Source organism: Equus asinus, chromosome 1 (assembly GCF_041296235.1).
Source record: "Equus asinus isolate D_3611 breed Donkey chromosome 1, EquAss-T2T_v2, whole genome shotgun sequence".
In the NCBI taxonomy this organism is placed as follows: Eukaryota; Metazoa; Chordata; class Mammalia; order Perissodactyla; family Equidae; genus Equus; species Equus asinus.
In genome coordinates this window covers 134,046,517-134,070,018 of record NC_091790.1, presented here as the reverse complement: position 1 = coordinate 134,070,018, position 23,502 = coordinate 134,046,517, and the positions used below count along the sequence as shown (strand labels likewise).

The window sequence follows — 23,502 nt, the reverse complement described above, 5'->3', positions numbered from 1 at the left end:
GGATTGTTAATTTTTTCAGTCTCTACTAATGGCTCCAACAGAAGTAATAAGAAGACGTGAGGGTCCTGGCAAAAGTGATAGCAGTGGCAATGTAAATCCACGGCTGTCTGTAAAATGTAAAGCAAAAGTAGAGATCTGTTTTTATAAAGATACTTACTTTTATGACTAGCACTAACATCATTTGGGATCTGATATCTGGATTTTGCTTTTATGAATAATAATTGTAGTGAAGCCAGGCATACTGTACTAGGAGCTTAACTGTATTGCTTCACAACAATGTCTAATCCTCACAGTCATAGCCCTAGGGGGTAGACGGCACTGTCCTTGTTGCAGATGGAAATCTGAGGTTCAGAGGATAAGTAATTTTCCCATTGCATGGCAAGTATGCCTGCCTCCAACACTGGGATATTGCCTTCCCCAGAATGCCCTCATGAAGAACCAACTATCTAACTTGTGGGGACCAGTGAAAAATGAAAACACAAGGCCCCTTGTTCAAAAATGAATAATTTCAAGATGGTGACCACAGAATATTAAGCCAAGTGCTTCTGAGCATGGGGTCTTGTGCGACTGCACAGGTCTCATGCCCATGAAGCCAGCCAGTCCTGCCCTCATGTCACAATGCCTTCCAAAAGTACAGACACAGCGGGAGCTGGGGGAGGGGAGAGGGAAGTGCTTCTTATTTGTCTTTGGTATGAGTCATGTCTATGCCACTGAGGAAACATTGCTAATTTCTCTTAGCAGTCTGAGCGACTTTGCTTCTAACAAAAAATTCAGAGGCATCCGTAGAAACAAATCTATAAACACAGAAAGATAGGCTGCCAGTCTCTTGATATGTGACTCACAATCACAGGGTTTTTAAGTAAAACATAAGAGTAAGATGATTGTCTTTCTTCTTTGCCATTTTTCTCTTTGGAGCATCTTAAAAGTTTGATTCCTTTACTTCCATAACACTCACATACGTCCTGCTCGTCATTCTTTCACGGTATCACTTCTAAGGGCACATAATTTCACCTGACTTGAGCTGAACTATATATAATTCCCATTCACCACAAGGTTTTAGGACTTCCCTAGTTCCTGTGCTGTTCCCTGTCAAAGCTAGCTTAATTCCACTGGCATTGTGGGAATACCTGAGGAAAATTTACTAGTCTCTCTCTACTCCTACTTACTCTCTACTTTAAAGCCTCTCTACTTTAGCATTTATGACTTTCCCCATCTTAGTGCCTGACAAGTTGGACAGGCTGGGTGGGGAGAGAGGCAGCCTAAAAAAAGTAGGAAAACTTGGCTTTCAATGCTTTCCATCGCTGAGCCATCCTCTACTTGGGTCACGTTTTTTTCTATGAATCTTTCATTCTCCAACCAAGGAGCTCAGTGTCTTTAGGCTGCTCCCCTCTGGAAGTCCTAAGCCACCTAAGTTTGTCCCCTTTTCAGGCCAAGTGTTAGGGAAACAATCAGATTAAATTCACTGTACTGAAATGTCAATACAATTCAGCTTCCCTCTCCCAACCCTTATCTCACAACTGCTGTCAGAGGCTTTTATCCTGCTATTTGTTCTACTAAAGGGAGGCATAGCTTGTTAGCTCAACTGCCTAACAAGCCTTAGAATCAGCTATTTCCTCTCCTGCCTGGGAGACTATCAGTTTTATTTTCTTCCTGAAGGGCTGACCCCAGAAATAATCGGATGGTTAGATTAAAAAAATGACGCATTTTTTATATGTATGGTTTATTTGTTCCTGGTAACCATATAACAACATAACCACTATGTATTTCAGATTAATTTGACTGTAAATGTCTTTAACTTCTATTCCAAACTCCATGTATGTTTATTCCTCAGTTTATTTCTCTGGTAACAAAAGCAGTCACTCACAACCTAACAAAAATTAGAGAGAATTCTGCTCCCAGTCTAAGCGCAGATCTTTCTCACCTCCCACCCCCAACAAACACTCTTCGCATCAGGCTCTTTTACCATATTTTGGCAATAAATATGCAGCACTTTCCAAGGGAATTTGGGATCATGAGAGAGATTGTCTGATATGGAAAAAGGAAAGCTCACAACAGCTCTTCATGGTATAAAAACAAATATTCCTCAAGATTGGTTCCTTGCATTTGCTTTATGCTCTTTGTATTAGTCATCTACTGCTGTATAACAAACCACCCCTAAATTTAGCATCTTAAAACAATAATAAGCATTAATTCACATAGTTTGTGTGGATCAAGAAGTTGGGGGCAGCTTAGCGGGATGATTCTGGCTTGGGGGTCTCTCAATCAGGTTTCAATCAGGATGTTGGGCAGGGCTGCAGTCATCTGAAGCCTTGAGTGGGGTTGAGGAAATCTGCTTCCAACATGTTTCTCTTCTATGGCTGGCAAATTGGTACTGGCTGTTGGCAGGAGGCCTCAGTTCCTCCTATATTTACCATAGGGCTGTGCATGTCTTCACAACACGGCAGCTGTGTTCCCCCAAAGCAAGTGATCCAAGAGAGACAGGCAGAAGCTACAATGCCTTTTATGACCTATAACCTCAGAACTCACCCACTATCATTTCTGCAAAATCTTATCGGTAACACAAGTCAGCCCTGCTCATTGTGCGATGGAACCACACAAGGGTACAAATAGCAGGAGGCAAGGATCATTGGGGGCCATCTTAAAGGCCAGCTATCACATTCATCATGCCACTCTTTCCATCATACAGGAAATAGAGATTCCTTGAATAATGAATGTGACCAATCTAGTGGTCCCTGAAAAGGGATAATCATTATTTATTTTTGAATTTGCATTCTTTGTTACACATTACACTTACATGACATTGTTAGTCTCAATAATTGCTAAAAGTCTGATCAGCTACAGGCACAGTGAAAAAAAATCTGCTTCTAGATAGCTCTGTGCTGCTGTGCTAAGCCAGGCAGTTTGCTTTTCCTGGCTCTATATTCTTTGATGTACTCCTGTGTGTACTACTGAACAATACTTTGCATTGAGTCTTAAAGCAGGAGCTTGACTGTTCTGAGAGGTAGTTGCTGAATTATTTTAAGTAGGGGAGCGACTAGGTCATATTTGCACGTTATTAGGCTTATTCTGTTGCCTGTATGCAAGATAGATTGGTGGTGGGGAGGCACATAGAGCAATACTGGAGATAGACAGTACCTTTATCACAGATAAAAGTTTTACAGCTCTTGGGGCCGGCCCCGTGGCCGAGTGGTTGAGTTCGCACGCTCCGCTGCGGCGGCCCAGGGTTTCGCTGGTTCGGATCCTGGGTGCGGACATGGTACCGCTCGTCAGGCTATGTTGAGGCGGCATCCAATGTGCCACAACTAGAAGGACCTGCAACTAAGATACACAACTATGTACCAGGGGGGATTTGGGGAGATAAAGCAGAAGAAAAAAAAAGTTTTATAGCTCTCAGCACTGGCTGTGATTCCAGATTTCCTCATCAACGAACCTGAAGCTTGGCAAATTACTCTTGCCTGAGCAATGGTTTGTGCTGGTAAATATTTAACAGCTAAAAAAGGAGAAAGAGTGAGAGAAAGAAACCCTAATTTGTACCATTTGCCAATTTCTGTGGCATAAAGACTTCCACCATGGCTAATTTTGAGCTACCAATATTATGTCATTGGACAGGGAATTGGGAAGAGGTGTGCACAATTGGCCAGTACCACCTGGCTTCGGCATCCACTGCCATCTTTGAGCTCTTGAAGCAGCAGCAGTCAGGAGCAGGTCAGCAGGTCAGGAACATGAGGCACCAGTTGAGCCAAAGCCCTTGTTCACATAGCCAGCAAGGGGGAAGATGGATTCCTAGGCACCTGCTCACCCCAAAGTGGGGATGCCAGGACCTGAGGGTCCTCATTACCTGCAGCGGCCTCTTGGTGCTCAAAACCTCCACTTGGATCTTCCAGACCACAGGATTAGCCTCTAGGAGTGAGGGCAAGAAAAGGGACGTGGGGAGAGAGGCAAAAATTATTTAAACATCTAAGTCTTGATTTATTTACTAGAATTATCCTTTCAAACTGTTGAGAGTGAATCTTGGAGCGAGGCCACTAGACATAATCCAGTTGAAGTTATCAATAACGCCTTTTCTCTTAATGAGAAGCTGTTGCCTTTTTCTATAAAGCAAAACCCTGGAGAGACGAGTATAGATTCTTTCTACAGATGGTTTCATTTAATGAGACCACTCAAAATCATGATTCCTAGTCTCCTGCTAACAGGACCCAGTCACACTGGGTTTTTCCTACAAAATAAGGAAAATCTTGTCTCCTTTCCTCTTCATCCACCATCTTACTTTCTTCCTCAATCTTTGCTGAAGAATTTGTATTATGGAACAGGAAAGTTGGCATATTTCCAAACAAAATACAGCAAACAAACTTCAATTCCCCATTAATAGCAGATTGAGATATGAATACTAGGCAGGCTATAGTTGTTTTCCTCCCCAAGTTCTACAGTCCTGCAGTGAGGTTTAAAGGGCTCTGGCATGCTACAGCACTGACATAGAACTTTCCTGGGCTGGAGGGTGGTAAGACACCTAGCAGGTACAAGGAAAATGACCTCAAAAGGTTCCTCCAATGAAGGGGTGGAGAAGCAAGGGGAGAGACAACCCCTAAGCTAACCTGTCAGTACACTTTAGGATAGAAGATATTGCTAATCAATGGAAATGGGACAGCGAATTAAGATCTCATCAGTCCTGTGGTGGTGACTTTGATTTACATCTCTTCTGCAGGGACCTTTCCTTTTTAGTTTTTCAAGACAGAAGACCTGATACAAGCTCTTCAAAATCCCTCCTAAAACAGCTATTTTATAAAATATTTCAGAGGCAACCTAGACTGTAAGTTTTTAAGCTTCTTTATACAAATAAAGAAAGATGAGATCAGGGGAAATAAAGAAGGAAGCAAAAAGAAAAACTTAATTGACAAGCTGCATATGCTTCCTCAAGATTAGACTCAAGCTATGTATTTTTAATGGAAATACCACAAAAGCAATGGTGTGTGGCCTTCTCATTGCATCATATCAGGAGGTGCTTGATGTTGGCGTGTTTCATCATTGGTGACAAATTTGATCACTCAGTTAAGGCTGTATCTGCCAAGTTTAGACAATAAAGTTACTATACTTTTCCCCCTGAAATTATTAAGTAACTTGTGGAGCAGTACTTTCAGACTAAGTAAATATACTGTTTTTCATTAAAGTTTCACTGACAAGCTTTAATTCCACTGATGTTTTGCTAATTCCATCTTTTTTTATATATTACTTGGTTTTTACTCTAAGAAATAGCTTTTCTTTCTCCCATTTATTTATATCACTATGGACACACGAATTTTTGGCTTATTCAATGGGTTATGACCCACTACTATTATTTACCTTGATGCTCAGATTGTCCCAGATTTGGCCAGTGGGAACCTCTTTAAGCTGGCTCCTGGGTAATTTGATAAGCCCTCATCATTCTTTGAGCATCTCCTTACCTTCTTAAGGAACAAGAAGTGCTGGGCTCATCTTGTACTTTCCCTACCCAAGAACTGGAATCAATCTTTTCTCTAAAGGGCTCTGTGCATCATGTATTTTTAAAAATTAGTCTGGGATAATGGTTGCAAATAATCTGTATTTCCCATTCTGCTTGGTAATTGAGTCTCGTGAATTTGGTTAGCATGAAGGGATTCTCTTGCATTTAGTCCCCCTCAGTGAACCTGCCCAACTGAGGGGCAGACTCTGGATTGTGGTGCTTTAGTGTAATCAGATGGGGATGCCCAGCCTGACGCAGCTTTAATTTCCAGTGCAACATATGACTCTGCCATCTAATGTACTATTATAGAGCTGTGGGTTCAGTGAGGAGTGCATGTGAGAACTATTCAAAAAACTAAAGCTCATCCCACGTTTCAGAAATTTTAAGGTGACTTACCTGTCAGGACAACTTCTCCTGGCAACTCAAGTTCCAAAGAGTAAGGAAAAGTCCTCCTACTTAACCATTTGAAAACTCCCAATCTCCAAGATCACAGACCATTAGAAAACTCCAATGATGAGGCAAATCTGGCACATTGACTTCATTCAGAGCTTTTCTGTGGAATGTTAAAACAGCCCAGTGAACTCCTAGGACCATTCTTAGAAATGAATGAAGGGTCTTGATGCTTCTGGAATAACAAATATATGTTTTTCCATTCCTTTCCAACTGCTACTCTATAAAGCTTTAAATGAGGCTGCATCTTTTTCAATTTACATATATTTGGGAAACATTTCTCAAAATATTTCACCTTAAAACATTAAGGAAAATAATGATAGAAACAGAAACTTGTAAAAATACATCTTTTAATAAACATCAAGAAATACAGTGCACTTTTATCGAGGTTTTACAATGCAGTTTACAGCAAACATATTATCTATTATAGTGTATATTTACAAGTAAAGTAAACTCATGGTTTTTTTCTCCCACGGCTGGATAAACCATATCTGGTGCATCATACGACATTTAAGGTTGTTTTCCAAGCTGGCTTCTATAAAACGCCCTTAACATTAACAGTTCGTAACAACAAAAAAAGATGTCCCCCATCACAATGAGCCTGATGAGTGCTCAAAAGTTACTAAAAAGAAATGTAAATACTTGCTTTCCTTTGATGGCTTTGAAGAATAGCTACTGATAGAAAATCTGAAATATTAAAGACAACAAGGGAAACAGCTGTTTCTTTTGTCTACTGAATCCATAATAAATACTAATTTGAGGCCAAAAATTATGAAAAGAATCCAAAAGATTCTGGTAGGAAAAACTTAACATTTATATTTATGATCCCATGGACTAAGAACTGTCTAGCAATATTAATGGCTGAGTCTACTTTTCTTTAACATTGTTTAGGTAAAGAACAGGTGGACGGTGGAATTCTTGACACTTCTGGACAAATTTAGTGAGAGAGGGAACTGAAATTCATTAGCAAAGGGGGAAATTAATATTAATCTCAAAATTCTACCTGCCATTGTTTTGGAATGATCAGGATTCAGCTACATCCAAGAAGAGTTAAAAAGAATGGAACTGAAGGGAACTGGAAGCTATAACTAAAAAACCATAGTCTTGCATGCTTTCTACTGATGGCATTTAAAAATTACATAACTGGATTTATTTGCTATATACATAAACTAGTGTTGGAATTAGAAAAAAAGCATCACTCACATCCACAGAAGTATCAGAATCATACTCAGATTTGCAAAGAGGAATAATAATCTGTTTATCATGCAACCAGCTGTGAAATTTATAATGGTTAATAAAACAAAATCCTTATGAACATAGTAGTAATGTGTAGCAAATTATAATAAGTAAGTAAGCAGCTCAAATTCATAAGGGTGAAGACTCATTATCCCTGAATTTCTAAACATTCATCTCAGTGTTAACATGGTTTCATCTAAACGTTAGCCTGTTAGAAGAGAGATTTTAAATACCCCTCCCTCTTCAACACACACCTTCAGAGGTGAAAAGGGAACAATTAAGTCTCTCTACCACTTTCACCCACTGTCATGAATCTGACAGTGTTATTACAGTGTCTAAACTAAGGTAGGTGCTCTAAAGGATCGAATGAATTGAATTTCTAGGTTCCAGAATATTGCTGGTATTATACAATAAGCCTGTCTGCCACAAAGCCACATCTCTGGCTGAAATAAACTCCTGGATCAATGATTGAGAAGTTAAGACTAGCTGCCAACGAAGTCAGACTGTTCCTTAATTGTCAGATAACAGTTTGATCTTCTCTATTAAATTAAAATTTCTTAGTGGATGGGACCAGATCTCATACTTTTCATGTATCTTCTATAGCACCTACTAAAATGTTGGGCAAAGATAGAATCAGTGATGGGGGTGGGAACTGAATTAAGTGTGAAATATGGTCATGGGGAAGCCATACCTTACTTCACCCATCATTCAAAAGGCAGTCATCAGAGTGAATTTCTGATGTTGTCACTGAAGAAGAGATGTTTGTTCCCTACCACTGTCTAAAGGAAAACAAACCACTTGGGCCTCCTTATTTCTTTCTCTTAGTTACTAAGAGATTATACATGGGCATGAGTACCACTTGGTGGATGACACCTGGAATAAAGGTTTTCTGCCTCAGAGGAAGCACCAATCCATCACATGGCACATTTTTAACTCCAATAATACATTTATAGAATCATGAACTTTTAAAATTATGTTAAATGTTATTCATACTAATAGACATTTAAAATGTTAGGCATATTCTTTCTGGTATCATTTAAAATGCATTTTATTTTTAAACACTGGCATGAGGTAGAAGACAAGGAACTCACAAAAGAAAGTAATCTTCAAAATACCAAACTCTATTCAATACAATCAGCCCCGAGACAGAAGTAGGAAAAGTTACAGCCTTAAGCTGGTAGACTGACTACTGTTAAAATATTACCCTTACCTGCAGGAAATTTCTTATATTTGAAATTGCTACTTTTTTGCCCAGTTTAAGGTATTACGGAAAAAGGACAAGTTCTAAAATATTCATAAAGATTGTATATAACAGCTTCTCTTAGCCATCATTTTTTACTTTACCATGTTGCCCGAAATCACCTCAATTGAGACAAAGGTCCTTCGCACTTGAAGAACTGATGAGATATCAATATGGAGGTTAAAAATCCTTCTAGCATAAGAAGCAAGATAAAAGGAATGATTCACATTTAAAATAGTTTACTTTTCATAAAAACTAGCAGCACTGCATTCTACCAGGACATACAAACTTGGCTTCATTGACTGGTCAGAAACAAAGCAAAACATATTATAGGTCCAAAACAGTTCCTTGCACAAGGGAAAAATGAGGATACAAGTTTTCTTTAACAACTATTTCCCCATCAGGTGGTATGTGAAACTACTGGAATGTCAATTTCAATGGCAGAAAGGCGGGAGCGTGCTGAATAGGGCTGTGAGTAAGTATGCATACTGGGAGGATGGGAGTACAGCGGTTGCCAGAAAGGAGAAGGCAAAGACTTGCATGCACAATACCAAATAAACAGCAAAAGGGAAGTCATAAAAAGGCCCCCAGCACTAGCAATAGTGACATAAACTGCATAGTCAAATGTAAAGACTGGCTCAAACTTCTTGTTCAGATGGATGTTATAGAAGATGACCCAGATGGATGGGGAGAGGCTCACAGTACCAGCCAGGAAAAACAGCAGTCCGGCCACCAGATGGCAGCCTGCACTATTGACCAGACACTTGGCCAGTTTGATGTTGGGCACTGAGGACCTGAAGGCCGTGTTACACATTCCAATCAGGCAGAGCAACAGGGCACCCATCGCAATCAGAATGCTGAGGGGCAGGGCAAACTGGAGGACTCGCAGGTCCAGCTGGTCAACTGATGAGTACCAAGTAGCATCGTACATCAGGCAGTCACTGCTCCCATCATACCGGGCACATTTCACCCACAGGCCTGTGTAAACTGTCAGGTTCTTCTCGTTTCTGTTGAACGTGATCAGTCGTAATTTTCTCCAGTTGGGAAGCAGAGTCCCTGCAAAGAGGCCTGCTACCGAGGCAATTCCACACAGGAAGGAGAGGACTGTGGCTGCATGGACATCCCGACAGCCCATGGTAGGCAGGCTTGTGCAGTACTGTCAGCCAGACTAAGGGGTGATACACAAGAGGACAAATCATGAGGGGACAATAGGAGAGCAAAGCAGGAAGGGTGGTGCTGATTGGCAACACAACTAATGATGTCAATGAGAAGAGGGAAATTCTGTCCCTTGTTTCTTCTCTATGTACAATAATGTATATAAACACATGTGCATGTGACCTCAGAGCAGAGGTACACACACACATGCTTGGTTCCCACTGACTGGGTTATATAACAACTGAAGTCTTCAGACATGAGTATTTTTATTCACAGTGAATCTGAGGAACAACTATAATAATTTCAAATTCTCTTAACATCACATTTGAAATTCTCTCGGTTGTCAATAATCACTAATTCAATACACATATATCAAGCATTTTCATGTGTCAGGCTCTCAAAATATATAGGTTTAGAGCACTCATCACCTACCAACTACAAACAACACAAATTCAGCCTCAAATGCTCATACAAATGTAAAATGAGGCTAGCAGACAGCAGAGAGGAAGGTGGCTCATCAAGAGACACAGGTGTAGGAAAAGCAGCGCTGGGGGACAGAAGAGTGGTTGAAGGCACTCAACTGAGCCAGACTGCTTGGGTTCTAATCCACATTTCCTCACTTACTAGCCGAGTGACTTTGGGTCAGTGACAGAACTTCTCTGTGCCTCATTTTCCTCATCTGTAAAATGGGAAAAATAACAGTGCCTACCTCGCAGGGTTGGTTGTTCTAAGTATGCAATGAGTTAATTATAATGTCAAGTGCTTAAAACACGTCTGCCATGCCGTAAGTGCAATGCAAGTGTTGACATCTTAGCATCAGCGAATAGCTCAGTGCTTGGCATACTAGAGCAGTTCAAAGAGCATTTGCTGAATAAATGTAAAATAAGAAGGCAAACATCTCAATCGTATATACTAGGCACACTGGAAAATTACAAAACGTAAATGGACTCCTCTCCAATGAGTTAGTCAAATGAAAAGAAGAGAACAAATGTCTCTGACGTCATTCTGCTAACTACTTCCTGGCTGATTCAAGATAATTTGTGTGCTTTTCATGTTATTATACTATTGGCTATTGGTTATACTATTACTGCTCATTTAAGATGAAGGCAAAGATTTCTGAAGTAATGGCAACCTATCTCTATCAATGCAATTAAGAGGAAAAGAAAAAAGTAGCCAGGCCTTTCTCTCATCCCTTTTTCTGTAGATGACAAACTATAAAAACCAGTATCTTATTCAGCTTTAATTTCTTTGGAGAGTTTGAAACTCACTTTCCAAACACCACTCAAATGTATTTTCTCTGCCTTCTACCATGCTCCCTATGAGGCAACAGGACAGACTAATAAGGTAGTACATTTACTTCTTTTAGTCAGACCATGACAAATGGGTAAAGTTGAGAATATTCTTATTTCTGGATAGAGTACATATTTAGAGAATCTATCTTCCTTTGCATAGTCAAATATCATCTGCTGAAATAGTGGCATAGCATTCCCCGGAGTTCAGGGGTCAGAAAGAATGCCAAAATGCTAGGAAGCTGTGATCAAATGTGTTCGAATAGGAGGGCACAATGTTCTTTACGTATTTGTATATTTAATCCAATCATATAAACTAAGAAAAATTTTACTAGCAGAAAATATATAGGTATGTGTACATACTTATATACACACATATATACAGCATAATATAAAATCAGAGTTTAAGCACAAGTGACCATTTTTTAAAGTTCTCAGGTTAAGCATAATTTAGTTCTAAGTTTTATCATTAACATCAGTCAACTATTTGTTTATCATATTGTCTTTTGTCAATATTACCAGAAGTAGCAATTGCTTAAGAAAGTGTTATGGATGAAAACAAAACACAGGAATTATAGTCCCAATTTATTTTTTTCATGCAAACTGGGGAAAAACTTGTCTTGCTTAATTTTAGCAACCAACCACCTTGGTCCAGCAATGAAAACTCTGGTGCAAGTTTTAGGAAGTTTACACTAAAAAGGCTACTAATGATGTCAAGCTCCAGAATTCAGCTTCCTGTTGGGTTGTGCTCAGTCACCTCTCTTCCCCATACACTGTGAACAACTTGTACAGTGCCTTGCACACAAGTGATTCTAAGAATATTTGAATAAAACAGTAACTCACAAAGGCAGGCCATTGATAATGTAGAATGGACAAGAAAGTAGCCATTACTAAACAATCATTCATTCAACATGTTTTTACTGAGTATGTAGCACATGCAAAACACTCTGTTAGGCCCTAGAGGGATACTGAGGCCACTAAGATCTGGACCTTGCCCCAATGTATTAACAGTCAGACTGAGGGAAAGAATATGTTGTTTTATGAGAACTCAAAATGCTGATAGCAAGTTAGTTGTATGACTACCACATATCAAGTGATTGTTGTTAGGTATTATGCAAAGTGAACCAACAAGGTACCTGTTCATAAAAGTATCATCCAAGGTTAGAGAAAGACTGAGCAATAAAAGAACGATGATTTGATCAAAGTTGTGAAGATATAAGAAACAGGTTCCCTCTATTTCTTTTAAAGCTTCAGAACGCCTTCATATAAGCCACTCAGAATCCTAACCCAATCACAATTCCTTCTTGCTTTCAGAAGTAGGGGACAAACACTTGGAGGATCAACATAACTGAGATTTCTCCACTCAAGCTGCCCTGTACCACTGATTCCTACAATGCAAATGGAATAAGAAATAAGATCAGGATGAATGACTTTATTATTAATAATTAATAATAAATAATAAATTAACTAAATAATTAATTCCTCTAGTCAGCCTATAGACTATCAAACAACACTAATGAACAGAAGTGGGTCAATATTTATTTAAGTATCAAGCGTGTTCAAATTTATCAATACAAGTGTTATATCAGTCCCCTGAACTTGCTTTTGTTGAAGCATTCTTAGCTCTGATCCCAGAGACTGATCCTCAGTCCTATTTATAGAGCCAACAAGGATACCATGGTGTTTTTCAGAAGGGAAACACTATTAACTTCAATTCTTTAGCTAAATTTCAACCTTGGTGCTGGAATTAACATGCTTGCCCTTTGTAACTTTCTTCGGCTGCTTTACTTTTTATGCCCTGTTCTTAACTCCACATACATATGATCTAATAAGTCATATATCGCACTAGATGGATGAAGTAACATTTTATAGGGATAGCTGGGAGAAGGAATACGTTTATTGATTTAGAAGTGAAAGATAATGCTGACTCTCAGGTTAGGATCTGTCCATACTGGGAGGGCAAAAAGACCTCTACTCTTATGCTATGCCAATTAATTTTGAATCCAGAATAATTTTTTTCAAATGCAAATCTGATCATTTCACTACATTTCTGAAGATTCAGTGGCTTCCCATTTCCCTCAAGTTTCTAAAGTTTCACATCTTTCTCATGGTCTCCAAAGTTTCAAATCTCATCATCTAGTTCCTGCCAAATTCTCAATCTCCTTATGTATCTCTCTCCTACCTTACACACTATAGTCTACACAGCCATACTGCTTTTCTTTAAACTTCTCAAATTTTCCACTTATTTTGGCTAAAGGCTTTTCCTCAAGCTGTTCTTCCTGCAAGAACTTTCTTAATCCTATTCCATTGTTTGCTAAACCAAGACGTACTTGTCTTTCTAGTTATATGCTCTGGTAGCACCTTTGTACTTTTTCTTTAGTAGTAGTGATTATGTTTCTAATTCCTTGTTCAGTGTTTCTCTTTCCCACCAGACTGTGAATTCCTGGAGGACAGAGAGCCCTCTGTTCTATTCACTCAGGCACACAGAAGGCACTCAATTATTTGTTAAATGAATGAACAAACAAACAAAAGGTCCATATGAATATGGTCAGGATACAGGGAGAAAATTATAGATTTGCTCTATTATCAGTTCCATTCATTTCATTCATTCATATCCTGTGTTCTGAAGCCTGTGAGCTGCTTCTAGACTATGCCTCTGCTTCTACTCTTTATTGGCCAAAGTCACTCCCTTTATTTTAAAACAAAGTTCATTTTCTTCCCCCAGGAAGTTCCCAAGAAAGATGAGGTCATTCCCAGGCATTTACATACAGACTATGCTTCTAGAAAATCATATGTAAGTTTGGCAACACTAGTTAACTTTCACAGTGGTTAGGGAGTCAATCAATTATGACTATGTTGATTCTTGTGTTTTCAACTTAATAGGTATGTGACATATTGGATATACTCCTCTTCATTAAGGGGGGTTAATATATCAAAATAATGTTTGCCTATCAAAGCTAAACAATTTATTATATTTGTATTTATATTTGGGCTTGTTGTTTCCACCTGAGAGGCAGCTTGGTATTGTAGTCCAGGCAATCCAATACCCAAATGCCAGTCATAGCCTACCATTTACAAACTAGATAAGTCACCTATGTCCTCTGAACATCAGTTCTCTCATCTGTAAAATGTCCTCCAAGGCAGTGATGAGATCAGGAAAAGTAAAGCCCCTTGTAAAACACAATATGGTCAGAAATTTTAGTTTGTAATGATTGTTAGTAGGCTTATTTACTTTCCTTAGCTAGGAACATCTTTTCTTCAATCCTCTCAGCAAATAACCACAGATGATTACAGCCATATAACAATAATGATAGAGCATTCTTTTTGGAGTAGTTACTAACCAAACCAAATAAGAACTCTGCTTCCAACCAACCACTTCACATTTGTCATTTGACTATCTGTTCCACCATGACTTTCAGAAAAGTAGATGGCCAAAATTTGGCACAAAATTAAAGGTTATCAAAGATATAATTTCAAATAAAAATATTTTCAAAAGGATATCTGTTCTGTGGTTCTGAATAGAGTTCAAAGAAGTCTGGAGCAGGAATATCTGCGAAGGGCTTTAAGAATTCACAGACCCATTACTAGGTATTTTTTCAGGGACAATTCTGAGGAATAGCTATATGAGAATACATGTGTAAGAGCAGCTGTATAATTCTTGATGGTACACTAGCACTCCTTTCTACCTGCAATTTGGGCTTTCTTAGAAACTGCAGGTCATCAATCATTGAACTCACAAGCGAGGTCTGTCCTATAACTTTATTTCAAGGAACAAGAGAAAAATGTGTCATCTGCTATATGGTAGCAAAAGGAAGAGAAATAAGATATAATCAAAGGATGTACTTACTCTTTGAGGCAACTGATGGTTCTAAAACAACTTTAATCAACTTAGAAGAAATATACGCACATCCGAAAAGACAGTAGAGATTATCTGGGCCTAAACAAATAGTAAAAATGCCCCAAATTAATATATCTTTAAAAACTTAATTTGAATTCACAAGGAATTAGAAAAAATAATTAGCAATCATCCAAAATCAAAGAAATTTTATACCAAAAAAGAGGAGCAGTAAGTCTTCTTTTAAAAAGGCAGTTTATTCTTAAACTTACACATGATTTATATGTAAGATACAGAAGAAAAAAACCCATTTTGTGATTTGAGAAGATAGGAGAAATAGGGATAAAAATCACTTTACTGTCTTGGAAATAAATTATCATTATTTAATGAAATTTTTAGATCCTTTTCATGACTATAGTGAAAGAATAAGGAGGGCTGAGGAAACAACTGTGTAGTTAGTTGTCTTGGAAGTAAAAGAAATTCATTATGTTTCTTTTATACTTTTTAAAGGAACACTGACAACAAAACTAGGCAAAGGCGATCTTCACTGTGTATCCTAAAATTCCCAACTAGAACGCCTTTTTGAGTTTACAGTTCTACCAATGGTTCAACCTGCCATTTAAATAAGTTTCGATGTATCTTCTTTAAGCATCAGCAATTTCTTCTTCAAATACTATTTATCTCAATAGGTAGGATGAAAACTTGTAAACGCCTGAGAACTTCCTGGATAGAGGCGTTTATCACTAGCCCTATTATGATCGTTGCATAGAATGCTGTCTGAGACAGTCTGCACAGAAGAGATTTCAAATGGTTCTTTTGTAAATGTATGTTTCTTGAGTTGGTAACAAGCATAATCGCTCACTCCAGAATTACGGGAAATCGTTTTACAATTAAAAACACACACCAGGATCCCTAAGCAATCATTTTAAGTGGGGTCACCATGTCTGGCCTTTCTCTAAGGTAGTGATGGACCCCTTCCAACGCCTGTAACACAGAACTTGGGCTCCAGAGGAAAGCAAACCAAGGTTCCTGAGCACCAGCGATCCCCCTCCTCTCCTCTCCCTTCGAGCTGCGTCCTGGGGAGCTCCAGAACTGGCAAAGAGAAAGAAAAGGGGGAAAAAAAAAAAAAAAAGCAAGCTCTTCTGGTTAGAGCCAATGGAAACAGACCGCAACAGTAACTGTTCACGCTCTCAGAACAAGCCCATCCCTGCACCACTGAGTGGGTTTGAACTGCGAGCAGGTCATCATTACACAACCAGCAGCAGCTCGTGGTTCAGAAATAGCAACTTGCAGCTCCACAGCGCAAACCAGGCCGGTCGAGGCCCCAGCCCGGGCTGCTCCAAGATACCTCGACATTTCCATACTCCTGTGTACAAAATAATTTTTTAAAGCTTTATCAAATACCTCTTCCTAAATTTTCACGTCCACAAACGTGGTCAGCATTTTTCAATGTCTCTGGATTCCCCTGGACATGGCTTTACACAAAATCCTCAACTACTTATGCAAAAGACCCAGAATCAGAATATTCTTGACCACACCTACCTGTTTCTCACTCCCAAGTCATCTTACTCGCCCACACTGAGGAGCCTCTTACAGCGTCTCCCTCTCAGCGTCCCAGGAAGTGCGTTCCCAACGAGCCGCACCGGAGGCTTCTGGGAGCCTTAGTCGCATTCTCCCTAGGCCCTAAACAGGAATGCCTGGATGACTGGGGGACTACAATTCCCAGAATCCACGAGGCTGCCGCCGCCGCAGGCAACATCCTGCGACCACCTCCCGCACTTCTCCCGCCCCTCACTTTCCGCATTTCTCTTGCACCTTCAGTTCCGAACCTTCAGGTTTGGGCTATAGGTCAAGAAAAAACACACAAAAAAAGCTAAACGAAACCAAATTAAAAATAGTTTTGAGTTGGATAACCAAGTAAATGTTTCCTACTAAATATGATTTGCCTGTAAGGTTTGTTAGCAAAAATCCTTAAATACTTTTTTCCACAAAGTATTTACTGAGGCACAAAGTGGAAAAGAGCTCAGTCTAGAATTTATTTTGAAATTTTTCAAAGGTACAGAGAATTTGAATGGTACAATGAACACCCATATAGTTATTCTCTAGATTCAACAATTATCAACACTTGCCACATTTATCTTATCTCCATTTATGCGTGTCATCATTTGAAAGTAGTAGGCATCGCGACACTTCAGCATCCTTTATTTAAAAAAAATTTTTTTTTTCACTGTTTAACTGCGTAGGTTTATATGGGGCTCTGCTACATATTAGTTGGGTGGCCTTGGGCAAGTTACCTCTCTCTGAGGACATCTGTAAAATGAGGATGCTAAGATTATCCATGTCATAAGGTGGTCTTGAAAATTAAGGGGCTTAATATAGGCAAAGTGCTGAGCACATAATTAGCTATTAGATATTTGAACTAACTTTACTCTCTCGCACAATTTCAACTATCCTATCTCTTTCTTTGTGGCTTCTCCTAAACGTGAAGTCCTGTATTAGTGAATATCTAAATTAAAATAAGGATTCAGAAGTCTTATATATAACTGATCTGATTTTTTAAAAATAAAGGATGCTTAAGTGTCATGATGCCTACTACGTTCAAAGGATCAGACGCACAAACATAAATGGAGATAAAGTAAATGTGGCAAATGTTGATAATTGTTGACTTGAGAGAGTAAGTATACAGGTGTTCATTGTACTATTCAAACGCTCTGGACATTTGAAAATTTTCAAAATAAAGTTTGAGAAAAAGTATCATAGTTTTTTAAACAGAAGGGAAGGATGGCATCCATCCCTATCCCACTCTGCCCCCGTATGACCTTGGGCAAGTTAAGTAACCTCTTTGTGCCTCAGGATCTCATCTGTATAATGTAACTACATAAAAAAAATTATGGTGAGGATTAAACAAGTTACTATTCAGAGAAGTTTACAAGAGTGTCTGACACACAATAAAAACTATACGTTTGCTATTACCATTTTCCATTTTGTGTTGCTCTAGTAAAAATGGGACTGCTTGTCAGTGATGGAAAAAGGGGAAAAGGTTATCTGTCCACTGCTATCACCTTCTCATCAGCCATACTGCTTCAGAGGATGGATAGGGTTATCCAAGGCTAGAAGCAATCTGGTCCCAAAGCCAGACTGAGAAATGTAATAATGAGAAAGAGAGAAAGCGCATAGGGTGGTAAAAGGATCTTCTCTGGGCACAGACAGGCTCTGGCCTTCAGACCTGCTCTAGCAATAGCAGATGAATGATGACAGTATGACAGTATAACTCACTTCTTTGCTCTGAACTTCAGTTCTGTCATCTATAAAACTGAATTCAAACAAGTAACTGTATGCAAAATCATTTTATAACTTATTTCCCAATCACTGATGAATACTACCTGGTTAGCAAACTTCAGCTGGGATGTAAATGTAGTTTATTATAACAAAAAAAATAACAGTTCCAAAAGGAAGGGAGGACAATCCTATTTCTAGACTTATTGATCTATGGTTAGCCTGCATCTGTTATATCAAAGAAGGAGCAAAATACTTACATGCCCTAATGCGACTAGAATATTGGATTATCATTCTCAGAGCTACTTTAGGTAAGACTTTTGATCAGCAATGAACAATTCTGGCTTTCCAGTTTTTCTCCACAAAGACTCTTTAAAGGTTAAGTCAAATCTTAAAACAAATTCACTGCAATACACCAGCACCACAATCCTACAAAGATTTCCATTTGGTTCCTATATTAGTTTCCTATTGCTGCTCTAACAGATTACCACAAACTCAGTGGCTCCTGCTCTGAATCTTCTCTAAACTACAGACATCAATCCCAAATTGTAAACTAACTTGCACATATTGCTCCTTTTTATGTGTTAGTCGTACCTCACCATAGTATTTCCAAGTCCAAGACTGAAATTCAACAAATACAGATGATTGAAATAACTCCCCATATACTATTTTTTAGAGGAGCCTGTAAAAGAAAAAATAATAGTTAACATTACCTATTAATTGGGAAGTTGGGAAGTGTATTATAACCATTAGTTGGGAAGTGTAGAGAGAAAAGTAGGGAAGTGTTATGGGTTGAATACGTCCCTCAAAAATTCCTGTGTTGAAGTCCTAACCCCTCTCAACAGACCTCAGGATATAACCTTATTTGAAGATAGGGTCTTTGCAGAGGTAGTCAAGTTAAAAAGAAGTCATTAGGGTGAGCCTTAATCTAATATGACTAGTTTCCTTATAAAAAGGGGGAAGTTGGACACAATCACTCACAGGGAGAATGCCATGTGACAATGAAGGCAGAAATTGGGGTGATGCTTCTGTAAGCCAAGAATGCCAAAGACTGCCAGCAAACCACTAGAAGCTAGGCAAGTGGTATGGAACAGATTCTCTCTCACGGCCCTCAGAAGGAATCAACCCTGTCGGCACCTTGATCTCCAACTTCCAGCTTCCAGAACTGTAAGACAATAATTCTGGTCTTTAAGTCACTCAGTTTGTGGTACTTTGTTACAGTAGCCTTAGCCAACTAATGGAGGAAATAAGGGAAGAAAGTTCTGGGTAAATCAAGCAGTGAGATGTCACTTTAAAAACTGTTAGGCAATCTTGCCATTTGCAACAACATCGATGGTCCTTGAGGGCATTACGCTAAGTGAAAAAAGTCAGACAAAGACAAATACCATATGATCTCATTTATATGTGGATTCTAAAAAAACAAAATAATGAAGCTCATAGATACAGAGAACAAATTGCTGGTTGCCAGAAGTAGGGGTGGGGTGGCAAAATGGGGGAAGGAGGGGTCAAAAGGTACAAACTTCCACTTATAAAATGTCATGAGGATGTAATGTGACTATAGTTAATACTACTGTATTGCATATTTGAAAGTTACTAAGAGAGTAGATCTTAAAAGTCTTCAACACAAGAAAATTTTATAACTGTACATGGTGACAGATAATAACTAGACTTATTGTGATCATTTAGCAATGTATACAAATATCATTATGTTGTACACCTGAAACTAATATATTATATGCCAATTATATCTCAATAACAAAACTGTTAGGAAGATGTAGTCTACTATAAAAGAGGCAGGATGACAGCACATGTTTCTAACCATCTTTAATAAAGTTACTAGTGAAGGGGGCGGGGGAGGAAGAAGTTTGTACAAAAGAATTGGCTTAAAGTAGGATAATTGAAGGCTTTGTCCTGAATTGCATTCAGGTGTTTTAAATCTTATCTTTTACCATGGCTATTACTCCCTCATCCCACCACCACCATTTTTAACTCATTTTTTTTGGAATACCTTAAGTAATTTATTTATACGTTTTCCCATTTGTTCATGCACAAGAGTAATTTTTTTAAATCCATGTGTAAATAGTTGATTTTCTTTTCATGACGGTGGTGGTGGTAGTGAAGGAGGGAGCTAAATGCCCAAAGGATTCTTAATCTCTGAAGTACAATATACTAGGATATTTCTAATTATTGATCATTTGTATCAGATTTCTCTTGGAACTCAATGTGTCCTTTCAGTGTTTAGACTTGACTTTAGGAAAATATATTTATGTATCTTTTCCCTCTGTTACTCAGTGTTCTAGTGTCAGCCTTCATAAAAGCCTACGGCATAGTGTATCAAGGATGCCAATTATTCATACGTTGGTTCTTTGTCTGCTATCACTATTATTTTTCTAACTCTTTTGTTTTTCTCCTCTTACCTCTTCGCATTTTTTATTTTATTGCTAAGATTCTCTTTCTGAGAAAATCTCTGCTGTTTCTAGTGTGCCTCTCTGGCCAACTAATTTTCAAATTCTGTCTGTTGCCATTACTATTCCTTGGATATTTGTATCTTTTCTCTGAGTTTTTTTTAATTGAGGTTATGATAGTTTGCAAGATTGTGAAATTTCAGTTGTACATTATTATTTGTCAGTCTCCATATAGGTGCGCTCCTTCACCCTTTGTGCCCACCTCCCAGCCCCTTCCCCCTGGTAACCACTAAATAGTTCTCTTTATACATGTGCTCATCTTCCACATATGAGTGAAATCACACAGTTTAACCCAGTTTTTAAAGAGAAAACTGTATGTTAAACTTTTGATGAATGTGTTACAAATTTGGCATTATGACATTAATGGTTCTTTAAAGCAAGTGAGTTTTTCTGGTTCATATTTTTATAGGAAAGGCCATGTGTGCTCATTATATAGTTCTTACAATTTCTCTTGACCCCGAAGTAGTACCAGTTCACGGAAAGATTTGTTTTTGAAACTCAGGGTCAATTATTATATAGTACTCTGATTCCCTCCATTAGGATTTGGTTGACCAGGGACTTTTATTTACTTTTTTTTTTCTTTTTAAGATTGGCACCTGAGCTAACATCTGCTCCCAATCTTTTGTTTGTTTGTTTGTTTTCTTCTTCTTCTCCCCAAAGCCCCCCAGTATGTAGTTGAAGATTCTAGTTGTGAGCGCCTCTGGTTGTGCTATGTGGGATGCCGCCTCAGCATGGCCTGATGAGCAGTGCCAGTCTGCACCCAGAATCTGAACCAGCAAAACCCTGGGCCGCCAAAGCAGAGTGCGCAAACTTAACCACCCAGCCATGGGGCGGCCCCTACTCTGTCTTTTAATTATGTTTCCAATCCATGCAAACGCATAAACTTTCTTCAATGTCTGCTCTTGATTTAAAATATTTCCAATCTCCCTCAATTTGTAGCAAACCATATACAAACAAAACTGAAGGTATATTTTAGCTTTATAAGCATATTCTTTTTCTTAATACAAGAAAATTACACCATGTTCTTAAAGCCCTTTATATAGAAATAATACCAATTATAATGTTAGGTAAATAAGAAAATGAAGGCACTGGTCAGAAGATACTGACAACTTCAATTTCCTCTGAACTAAACTGAAATACATGCCACAAGCAATGGAAGCTTTGGTTCCTTCACTTTCAACTTTCAATGCACTCAGAGTTTACCACATAAATAGAAAAAAATACTACCTTGCCATATATTGCTTCAAAATTAGTTATAATATAAACTGCAAATCCTGTTCTTCAAATTCCAAGTACTTCAAAGGACTTGATTCTTCTAATAGCAATGCTTCACTTAGCTTGGTATCTGGGCATCCCAAAGGATTTAATTTCTATTATGAACATATTAATAACATATACAAAGGTGATTACTTCCTCTGAAGTCTTCCAAGTACCCAACAGCTATTAATTAAGCAATTGTCATATAATGAGAAACATAAAAATTTAAAAATTAGAACTGCCTAAAATTAGTGGTTGGTTATGGTCAGAAATGGTAGTTGAAATTGCCCCTGGCCTTTTCGTCCTTGTGATAGCCAACTGAGGTAATAACCCGACCTGTTACTCCTGTGTTGTCCATAGGGAAATACTACAACTTTCCAACACACATACTTTTCTTTTCTCTTCTCTCTCCTTTTCTCATTTCTATTACCTATTTAACTTTGCTTTTCTTTCAGCAGGCTTGTGACACCCACTCAAAGCTAAAGGGATTCCTCTGATACTTTCCCTCTACTTGCCAAGCTCCAATCACCAAACAGAAAACAAAACCCTTCTCTGAAATATATTAAAAAAAAACCAGATGTTTATTTTTCGTTAGTGTTTAACTTTGCAGTAAAAACTATAGCATGTTGTCTGCCAACGTTTGTCAACTACGTCTATCTAAAAGGCTTAATTCCCAAGGTATAAACTTTGGTTAGGCAAAGGCTTTTGTTTTAAATGGTAAAAATATTTGAGACTCTCAAAAGATTAAAAAAACAAAAACCCCAAACACTCAAATACCTACCACCCAACTTAAAAATAAGAAATGACCAGGAGGCAATTAAGTGTAGCATTTAAAAAAGAGAATACGTGTGAAACACTCGGCACAGTGCCCAGCATACAGAAATATTACCATGTTAGATATTATGATTATCAGCACAGACCATGTACTCAAAGACATTTTCTATTTTCTGGCTTTGTTTCACTTGTCTGTTTCATAAGGAGGGACAGATTTAAACCAAATTTGGGATACTCTTAATGGTTTGAAAATATACATTAAATGCAATTCACAATTTGGTCTTCAAACAAAATAATGCCATATTTTTTAGATAAAGTGTCCTTTGTGTAAAGTTTACAACTTATATTATTGCTAATTTTCATTTTACTTTTTAATCTATAGTTTGTAAGTGTATATATATATATATATATATATGTAAGTATGTAAGTAATATATATGCTGTTGCTTTGAAACACTGTTAATGTACTGTAATGATATTACTAATTTCTAGATGGAACCTATCTTTGTTAACTGAGTTTTTTAATCTGAACTTAGCAACTCCTGTGAAACTGCTTGGGAAATATTCCATGTGTTTACATGCATTTTTGGCAAGAAAAAAAATTTGTAGCTTTCAGTAACTTTCTCAAAGGAATCTCTGAACTCCATCCTCCCAAAGCAAAGGAACTCTGAGCTAAAACACATAACTCTACAAGAAAACTGGATAAAACCTGAAATAAAATACCCTCAACCTGATTTTTCCCATTATGAAAGCAGACTTTACCCCCGATTATATAACTAATACATGTTTGCCACTTAAAAGAAAACATTAATTTTGCATAAACTTCATCTTACTATGATAAAGAATAATAATATGGATATATATCACAAAAGAACAATATAATAGGTTTCTGGAATTTTTTTTTCATAGGTGAAATCTTCAGAGCATAGGTTCAACTTCATAGTAGGATATAGTTAATACTTGACAGTGTCTGGTAGTATAAACTTGCAATTCATGATGGTAAATGAATCAAGATAGCAAGCTCTGAAAAAACTAAAAGAACTATTGGGA

General features: G+C 38.0%; 1 protein-coding gene across 5 annotated transcripts; it reads right to left on the bottom strand.

The window, feature by feature from the left end:
- Positions 1-1,709: 1,709 nt before the first annotated feature.
- Positions 1,710-16,364, bottom strand: CLDN12 (claudin 12). Of its 5 annotated transcripts, XR_001398355.3 has the most exons (5): positions 16,224-16,362; positions 14,694-14,783; positions 5,873-6,029; positions 3,839-3,900; positions 1,710-3,318 (listed from the first exon to the last, which is right to left on the bottom strand). XR_001398355.3 is itself a non-coding variant. In XM_044767554.2 (4 exons), exon 4 carries the CDS (start codon positions 9,535-9,537, stop codon positions 8,803-8,805), a length of 735 nt encoding a protein of 244 aa, XP_044623489.1. In that variant the 5' UTR covers positions 9,538-9,570; positions 11,983-12,234; positions 14,694-14,783; positions 16,224-16,362; the 3' UTR covers positions 6,260-8,802. The 5 variants fall into 5 exon arrangements, 4 of the variants coding, with proteins under 4 accessions (XP_044623489.1, XP_044623488.1, XP_014698406.1 ...); XM_044767554.2 differs by lacking the exons at positions 1,710-3,318; positions 3,839-3,900; positions 5,873-6,029 and adding exons at positions 6,260-9,570; positions 11,983-12,234; XM_044767553.2 differs by lacking the exons at positions 1,710-3,318; positions 3,839-3,900; positions 5,873-6,029 and adding exons at positions 6,260-9,570; positions 15,586-15,773 and having other exon boundaries at positions 16,224-16,350.
- Between the last annotated feature and the right edge of the window lie 7,138 nt (positions 16,365-23,502).

What these genes read in the sequence shown, in the direction of transcription:
- CLDN12 (XM_014842920.3), bottom strand. Translation starts at nt 9,537, where the DNA reads ATGGGCTGTCGGGATGTCCATGCAGCCACAGTCCTCTCCTTCCTGTGT.